This window comes from Bombina bombina, chromosome 2 (genome assembly GCF_027579735.1).
Source record: "Bombina bombina isolate aBomBom1 chromosome 2, aBomBom1.pri, whole genome shotgun sequence".
NCBI lineage: Eukaryota > Metazoa > Chordata > Amphibia > Anura > Bombinatoridae > Bombina > Bombina bombina.
The window spans coordinates 416,587,119-416,597,190 of NC_069500.1; the positions used below are offsets into that span (position 1 = coordinate 416,587,119).

General features: G+C 38.0%; 1 protein-coding gene across 1 annotated transcript in view; it reads right to left on the minus strand.

Annotated features, from left to right (window-relative positions):
* Nucleotides 1-8,540, minus strand: part of MAPK1 (mitogen-activated protein kinase 1) — a gene marked incomplete in the record, with an annotated part of 532,868 nt that extends 524,328 nt beyond the window's left edge. Inside the window, 1 exon segment of the mRNA XM_053701940.1 lies at nucleotides 8,215-8,540. Within this exon segment, the coding sequence (XP_053557915.1) occupies nucleotides 8,215-8,342 (128 nt within the window).
* Between the last annotated feature and the right edge of the window lie 1,532 nt (nucleotides 8,541-10,072).

Consider the following 10,072-nt stretch of genomic DNA (forward strand, 5'->3'; position numbering starts at 1 on the left):
AGCAAGGCTCTGTTTATCTCGAAGTAATTGTGTGTTACAATTGTAGTTGGTATTAGAATATTAACAACTATATAGACTCAGTCGCTTAAGGCTCTTATGCCTAGATACATGTACTTACGCCTAATACCTAACTACTATAAATACTTAAACCGAATCTAGCCAGACATAGTAATACCAACTAGCTACAGTCCGGTGGTGGCTAGTGTTAAATACAGACAAAGGCTCTGTGTATCTCGAAGTGGTTGTGTGCTACAACTTTAGGGGGTATTAGAATATCAATAATTAGCACAAACTAATACATATGTAATAAAGGATTTGCCTCTAACCTGAGCTTAGATTGAACTAAGCTATATAGCGCTCGACATATTTTCACATTCTCTCACGAATCATATGTTATATGCTATAATTTACTAGCCCTTTATTTGGTGGAACAATATAATCCAGGGGGCAACAATAATTTAGTAAGCTTGCAACATAATAGATTGAGATTTGTAACTTAAATATACCCAAGGTAATTCTATGTATACCGAGTAGTATTCAAAATACCTACCAAGCAATCATTTATTAAATATTACTAGCACTATCCCTATAACCTAAGATAAATCAGTAGTTTTAGACTGTTATCTGTCAAGCAGGTGTTCACTTAGCGTAAGATGATTTCTATATAGTTGGGTACAATAATTAAGGAATTACTAAAGAGCCAATAAATTCCAAAGAAGATTTGATCACTCAGTAATACTCTTTAGTATACTGATCCTTTGAAATCTACCGCTATTAGCTATACTAAGTTCTGTTACAATTTTCCTAGATAAAAGCATAAGCTGTTAATTGCAGTAACACAGTGAGTGTGCTTTTAATTGTAGAGGGCAGCATCATCATCCACATAAGCTGTCTTTTTTTAATATAAGATACTAATAAAAGTTATATTTTAAACACTATTACATTCGTATTCTTGACGTCATAAGTAATCTATAATTATTTCCTACTTATATATTTTATAATAATTTATATTTGTATGTTCAGAAATACAAAAAAAAAAATAAAAAAAAAAAATGGTCAGTGCATGTATAAAAACAAAACAGATTTGCACATTGCAAAAGAACAAAAAAAAAAAAAAAAAAAAAAAGGAATAACTTATGTTTCTTGTCCTAATGGAGATTGGAGGAAAATGGTAATCTACACTACTGTCTGCAGCTTTCCATATAAAATCAAACATTTTAGTTAAATTCAACATTCAATACAATTTTGACTGAGGTCACGTTTCTAGCCTGTCACATTTTAGAGAGGAGCAATGTAGCCATCCCTTTAATGGCAGTCCATAAACCCTAAGGATATTAACATGACAGAGAATGAGAGGGTACAAAGGAAATATATAGGCCAGTGAAAGATACTATGGGCTTGATTTATCAAGACCTTCGCCTCTCTGCGACTGCAGGTTCTCACAAGAGAACCTACAGTCACAATTTTTCAAGCAGCAGTCATCAAACCACTGCTTCATACCCTTTTCTCCACCTCTTAGGTGGAGAATTTTAATCTCCCTGGACACGTCCGACAGGGGAGATTAACAGCTCCTGCCCTCGTGTTATAGGCTGTGTGCGGGTAGAGGCGCATTGCAGGCAAGCGCAAAATAGTGCTCGCGTGCAACGTTAAATTCCGCCAGCAGAATTCTGCCACCAGAGGCGAGCTGCATCTGACAGGGGCAGATAAGTACGCCCCTGTCCTCCGTAGCTTGATAAAACAAACCCTATATGATAAGTTATTGTAAAGATTCAGAAAACATCTGATGCACTCAACTTGACCACTGCAATTTGATGCCATCAGAATCTATCACAATAAATAATTCTGTTGAGGATCCATTCTCCCAGGACAGGCTCTACAAAACAGCTCATTTGAGAATTGTTTGTGCTTTGAAAGTAAAAATGTAATGACCAGCAATTAGCCACTCCACTGGGGGGAATAAATAAAAAATAAATAAAAGCAAAAAAACAAAGTAAAATAGATATTTAAAGGGACCGTAACCATTTGAAAACATGTTACATAATTCTGCACTATGTGCATAATTAAGTAACATGACAATAGCCTTAAGATTTATTTTCACTCGTTAAATGCATGTGTCCCCCCAAAGTATAATTACCTCTACTGTGAAGCTGTCCTCTTCAGTGCAGCTGCTTTTTCAAACAGCATGTCACGGGCTCACTGTCTTATCACAGAGATCCCGATTGAACATGTAGCGTGTTCCTGCACTAACTAAAGCCGCTGGTTGCTTTAATTAGGGCAGGAGCGTGCTACATGTAGCTCAATTGGGCTAGCTGTCAGACAGTGAGTCTGAGACGCACGGTTTATAAAATAGGTTGCACTGAAGTGTACTGCTTTATAATAGAGGTAAGTATACTTTGGGGGGTAAGTATTAGTGCTGCACTCACGATTAATGGCGAGTGCGGTTTTAAACCGCGATTAATCGGCGCGATTGAGGAGGGCTGGCTGTAACTGTTCATTGTGCGCAGGCTTCTGTAGGGAAAGGAGGAGGGGGTGAGGGCGAGTAGAGCGGAGCAATTTTTTTTCCCCTTGATCTCCTGTGGCTACCGATAGTGGAAGTTTGCAGGGACCTAGTAATGCACAACAAAACAGGAGAGATATAGATTGAGTATACATACACATACATATACACACACATTGATGAACTGCTACCGCCACACATTTAAATGTGCAAGTGGTTGCAGATAGCGGGCGGCCAGCACATTTCACAGATGCGACAGGCATATCTCTGTTCCATGTAACAACTTGTTTCCATCCTGCTTACACACATCTCACAGAGACCTCTCAACACACAGATGCTGCCTGTAAGTGTGAGCCACCTCATCGGTGTAACTTGCTCCCTCAAGTGTGGTAGTAACCTGCCGAGCTGTCATAACATTGTGTTGGCGGGCGGCATTTTCGCATCACTGGACACCTCTCCTGATGTACTTTGAGCTGAGGCCAGGTACAGAAGCTGCACCACATTCGATGGGGCTCACACCATTCACAGGCAGCAGCAGCAGCGTGAGGAGGAGAGGTCTCAGTGACATGTCATGAGTGGAAGCTGGGCATGGAAATTAGCCGTTACATTGGTCTAAGGATATACCTGTCACACAGAAGCTTATGAGATCAAATGTTGGAGATGCATCTGGTTTCAAGTAATCACTGCAGACACCAATAAATTTTTAAATGGATTTGTGCATTAAAAAGATCAAAGGCTTGGATCATTAAATACGTTTATGTGTGTATAAGTATATAAAATGAAGGTGTTAGTCATTTATAAGAAAACAGTGATTAAGTCGCGATTTTTTTGGGGTACAAAATCGCGATTTTCATTTTTGCCCATATTGCCCAGCTCTAGTAAGTATACTTTGGGGATGGGGGGGGAAGACATATGCATATAATGAGTGAAAATAAACTAAGGCTATTGTTATGTTACATAATTATTTATAAAACATTTTACCAGGAAGGATACATTGAGATTTCTCATGTTTTCAAGTATGCCCTGGGTCCACAAAACATTGTACAATAGAATACAAAAACAATATTAATACATAATATGAAAAATTTAACATAGAACAGGTAGGAAATATATAAATCAACCATGACAGGTGCATTCTGTTTTGAGATATGTAGAGAGGGATCTATTAAAGGATTTTAGGCTTGGGGAAGGTTTGAAAGTGTGCAGGAGGTTGTTCCATAATTGTGGTGCTCTGTAGTGGTGCTTTCTTTTTTATATTGTGGCAAACTAAATAATGTGCTGGTACTGGATCGGAGGTTATAGGAGGTGGGAACAGCCGGGAGAGCATTCTGCTCAGGTAGGGTGGGAGCTTTCCAGAAAAGCTCTTAAACACAAGGCAGGAAAGATGGACGGTGCGTCTGTATTCCAGCGACAGCCAGTTTAGTTCTTTTAGCATGTCACAATGGTGGGTCCTGTAGTTACATTGTAGCACAAAGCGGCAGAACAAGTTATACAATGTATTACGTTTATTAGGGTGAGTTTGCAGTGCAGGTGCATATACTACATCCCCATAATCAATGATTGGCATCAGCATTTGCTGTACAATCTATTCCTTTACTGTAGGGCTGAGACAGGATTTGTTTCTGTACAGGCACCTAATTTTGGTTAGAGTTTAGGTGCAAGTTTTTCTATGTGGAGGCCAAAATATAGATTGGGGTATAACAACATACCCAAGTATTTGAAAGAGTGGACTGCTGTCAGTGTGCAATTGGATTTTGTTTTGATGCGTACATATTGCAGAATTATGTAACATTTTCAAATGTTTACTGTGCCTTTAAATGGGACAGTACTGTTTTTTTCTCATCTTAAATACATTGCGAATTATCTATTTAACCAGCTGAAGTGTAAAAAATTGTTTACAACTTTAACTTTTATTTGAAATAGTTGGTTGTGTCTGTTGTATCCTTACCTATACGGTTGTAGAAAAGAAGCACAAAAATGTTCATTTCCCATTGTTTTCTCTAAGGGGGCGATTTATCAAAGGCTAGGCTAGGCGAACTGTCTTATGTGTTTCGCCTGTAACTGCGCCCCAGCTTGCCTCCAGAGAAGAGCACATGTGCGCCACAATTTATCCAAAAAATAGACCTAACTGCACGTTTAGTAAAAGGTGAACTGGTTTGTAATGGTACATTTCAGAAAAAGCATTAACTCCCTATTTATCATAGTACATCCCTATAAATATTTACGCCACCATGTCTTGATTATTAAACATGCGGGGGGGGGGGGTTTAGGTATCTTGCGCATATTTATACGTCATATCTTTTAAATTTTGTGCAGTTAGGTACAGTACCTAATTTAATAATGTGTAGGTTATATTTTCTATTTGACATATTTAATAATGCTTACATAAATATGGAGATATGGTTAAATGAAAAGAGAGAAGCGCTCAACCTAGGAACGAACTACAGCATAATAGCTTATTCTATGGCTAGTTACCACCCAAGAAGCAGTCTCTTTTTGCTCAACATGTGCCTTTCACAGAGAACTTTCCTGAAGCATATCAGCCTGATCCTGACTTAACAGTACAGTCCAGCCCCAAAATACCAGGCAATCCCTCTCTGAACGAGAGAAACAGCAAAACCCCAGATGTACGTTTCGACCTATATAAAAAATTATGCATCTGCCTCTTAGACTGTAAAGATTCTAGGGAGAAGGGTCACAACCCTTCTGTCCTATTCGGTCTTGTATATATTGTACCTCACATACCCCGATAAAGAAATTTGTTGAACAATTAAATTTTGATTGGGAATAAAAAAACATTAAAAAAAAAAAAAATCCAGACCCAGGTTTTAAAGGTGCTATGGGTACCCTGGTGCATTTATTTATCAAGCACCAGAATATGAGAAACCAAAACATACAGAATTATGCTTTTGGCACATAAAGTGGGTCAGTTAATGCACGCATGCTTAAAATGAACTAATGTGCATTTAAAAATGTAACTTATGCCCCTCTAAAGGAATGTAACTCAAAGGTAAATTGGGGTTTTTCAGGGTATTTAAAGAAGCACAAAACATTTGGGTTTGCTATACATTAGTCAAGAGTAAAACTTTTCAAAAGATCTTGTTTATTGCAATTGTTTTTGAAAGGTCAAACCGTACCCACCACTTGCCTTATCTGGATGAGCCAAATTCAGACTTGTTACTTGTATAGGGAAGGCTAGCCAAGGTCATTATTTTACCAGTATTGTTTTGCAGTTAACCCTGCTGGGGCAAATTAAAAACACAGATGGCATGTGAAGTCTGCAATGGCCACTTCCAGTCCTCAGAACTAGAAACCATTATTTTCAGTTACTTTGCATAATGAGGGGGCAAAATACAGATTTAAATAGTATATTACAACTTCAAGGTGTTTACTGTCCCTTTAAGTAGGACAGTTTACAAGACACAAAGGTTACAGTATTGAAAACCACATGCCATGAAATATACCGCAAACCAGAAGTTTCACCTAGCATCCAGTAGAGACATGAATTTGCATTCCATAAATCTCAGCTGTCCTTAAAACAAATTGAAGATTTATCAAAACGCTACGTTCAATTCAGTGAAGAAAATACAGAGGACTAAATCAAATAGCACAAAGGCAACAAAATAAAATATATTTACAATCCCTTTCCCTGCACTTTTAACTTCCAAACACAGGAGTATGCTACATGTATAGACGTTTGCCTTTCTAAGCAGTAAGGCACTCTATGTGTGTGCACAGTTCTTTTGCAAAGCAAGAAAATTCCTTGCACTTAAGGCAGTGTTTGAGGCGATTAATTTTGAGATTTAAAAATGTAGGAACTCAATTTATACAGAGGGAAAATGTCTAAAGTTAAATAAGAATATCTATTATAAGAATGTTAGTCCAATACAAATTAATCATATAATGCAGTAGAATGTTTGTTTATTTTAATACTTTTTGAAGAAAAATTCTACTAAAAGCAAAATGTAAAATCAAATGCTCAATTTTGTTGGTACATTAGAATGTCCATTTGAATGGATAGAAAGGTCAAATTGAAATGTACATGCGTGCATTTAAATTTGGAATAGAAGCATTAAACATTTTTGCAAAATACTTCCATCAGCAATAAGTTTGTTTTTCTGCGGAATACGCAGATATCTTGTGAGGGCTCGTGCAACATTATTCAAGCACCTTCGCAGAGAGTCAGTGGTTTGTATGACACAAATTATGTCTTCACAGAAGAAATACACACCACTCACTGCCAGCTCTATGAGCAGGCATGGCGTTTGAATACTGGTGCAAGGAGCTCACACCACAGAAAAACAGTAATAAGGTTTACTAGAAGCATTTTGCTAATGTAAGCATATTTCAAAAATGATTCTATTTCAAATTTGAAATGCACATTTTGTCCTTCAAAAGGGACAGTAAAGCAACAATTAACAGGATATAACATTCCCATATGCTAAATAACGTGTTATGTATCATAACTGTAAAAAGCTGGGTAGAAAATATCACCAAAAGCTGATCATACTAAGCCTCAAGTAAACCTATGGCTGCTTACATATGTCAGTGCTTCAGTGGGTGGGATGTCAAAAGTCCATGACAGCGCTGCTGTCTTCTAAATGAAAATACTACTCACTGAAAATGAACAAGACCTTTAGAAATAGCCATATATACAGAGAACAGTAGCTATATGATAGGAGGCAAAAGTGCTTATCTACAATGTCAAATGAGAATAAAACATTCATAGGTAAAGAATGATTTAGAAGTAGAACATGGCAACATTTAAAGCAACAAAAACATGCATATCTGCAAATCTGTAGAACACAAAAAAAAGCATATGTTTCCTAGATGTTTGATAATAAAAACAAAGTCAAGGGCTGGGCAAAAAAAAAAGGCTTAAACAGCAACAGTAAGCCCTAAACCAGGATTACTGACAGTGCCAATTAAATACATAAATTTATAAAATGTATTAAAAAAACAAAAAAAAAACAGTAAAATTGCTGCTTCTAATTGCAATGTACTGAATATACTGCAGACACTTCTAGATACAGATATGCAAAGCTAGGCCGACTGCAAAATAACATGTATTAATGAAATGGTAGAGATGTGCATCGTTTACCAATAATATGCATTAGCATTGTACATAAAATAAAAATGTTGGGCAGACCTTTTCAAATGGTCAAGATGAATAATCAACATACAAATACTTTTAACATCCATGTAATTCACATTAATATGTTTTCACACAAGCCAAAAAAAATGTTTTTAGATGCTTTTATGGAGATAATTCTGAATTAATTTACAGGAGACAAAAAAAATCTTTCAGTTCAAATAAAGCATAACATAACATTTTAGATATGCTCATTATGCAGCTGTGGGTAAAGGTGTCAAAACTTCTACAAAATGATAAACCCATATGTAAAGAATTTTAGATAAATGTGGCAACACCAATGAATACAAGCATCTATGTCATAAACGGTGTTGCTTCCACTCTCAGGATGTGTGACAATCTACCCTCTAAAAAAAACTGCCACACGAGAAATGTCATCAGGGATAATGGTTCTAAACTGCATGTCAGTGCAACATACACATGTGTCTGCAGGTCCTGAGATGCAGGGATCGGGCAGGCCCGGGACACATCCTAGCATGCTGCGGGCCTCGGGAGGGGGAGAACTATGAAGAAGAGGGCGGGGGGAGAAAAAAAAAAGACATACGGCCGCGGCCTCCACACTCACCACACCATGCCATAAGCGCCCTCTCCAATATAGGACAGGTTGGTGTATCGCGGTCCCACGTCAAAAGCCTGCCCTCGCACCATCTCTGGTCCCCCGCCGGGATTAGACGAGGCCCCTGCTGCCGCCATGTTTACTAAAGATGCGAAAATAGGTGTCTCCGAGGCTAAAGTTGCCAATCTTCCGTTCGTTCTACTTTTCCAACTCAGTGGGGACCAGCCTAAGGCAGTGCCGCGGTCCGAGGTTAGGGCTTCACTAGTCGGTGGCTGCGTAAGGCGCTGCCTGGCTAACGCCTTCCCGCCCGCTGGGTGTGTGAGGGGAGGAGAGATAGTAGGCGGGGCCGGTGACGAGGGCGGAACCTGCTCTCACACTTTTGCTGCAATGGGCGTGGCTTTTCTACAGGATACTATCAATCGCTAGCGAATACGAATTGATAGTGCCAACTCCACATTGCAGTAACCCGTTGGCTGCCACAGTGGTTTGTAACGCTTTTGGGATTACGTATCTCCTAAGGGCTTACTTCCATGTAGAGGAGGACAATGACATAACATAAGTAGATGACTAAACACATTATGTTTATGTTTTCCAGTAAAATTAGGTATTAGTAGGCGTGATAATAGCGGTGCGTACGCTGCGGTACCTTCCGCAGAAGGGCGAGACCTGCAAGGAACGGTCATGTGACATAGGGAGAGGCACTGGCAGGTATTGGAGATTTATCTTGTTGTCAAGAGGAGTGTCTTGTACCGCCCAATCGTTAGACGTGATAGGAGCTCTATTTTGACTGATGCTGGCTTTGACCAATGGCAGGATATTTTTTTTTTCTGTTCAAGCTTTCTGTTTTCTAATGTGACATGACGAATCGTAGCAGTATTTCTGTTCTGTTTAAGTGATCGCCATTTATCATACATGATTCTCGTATTTTAAAATGAGTGTGTTTATTCAAGCAGTGTTATTATATGCTAATGTGTTAAGCTTTATATATAGTTTTTCTTGTGTACATGTGCAGAACACTATAACATGTTAATGAACTATAGTTATGGGAATAAACCCGTATTTACAAGTTCGTTAGGCTTCGAGCCAGTATCTTGTTCTATGATTTTCAGTATCTTTGGAATTCTATGATGCAAATTAAAATCCACTATTCACATGTGCCATCTATTTTAGTAGAATATATAAATAAAGAATTGCTGTATGAAAAGCCGATTGACTTAGAACTTCTTACCTTGTTTTCTATAGATTGTGCAACCTGTTGCATGATATAGATGCAGTAGCCTTCAAAAGGTCACCCTCAGATCAACGTTAAAAGCAGAACTCACTTTTTTAATATTTTTATTGAATTTTAAATGTACAAGAAAAAGATAACATAAATATAGATCAATATATAGTAAGTGCAATATTATACAGATGCAATAAACCCACTTTAGTGAATGTGTTTTTTCCAACTGGAGAGTTCTTGTCACTAGCTGTTTTGTTTCCTGTAACAAGAAATCAAATGTTTTGTACAATTCAACATTTTCTTAAAGTGATTTTATATTTACTTTTTATTAGGAGAGGGTAATTGAGGTTAAAAATAAATGGAGATGGATCAATGTGACAACCCAATAAAGATTCTATGTAATTACTTGGGACCAGTAGCACCCTGCAGTCCTACCAAATATGACAAAGGTTACCCTCTCCCCCACACTCCCTCCAGCAACTGCCTGAAACCAAGGGATAGAACTGCATCATCAGCAACATGAAATTGGTTTCTAAGACCAAGACTGAAATTGATTAATTTTTTAGTAGATTTTTTTTTGCTGCTCCTGAGCCTACCTAGGTATCAATAAAGGACACCAAGAGAACAAAGCAATTTAGATAGAAG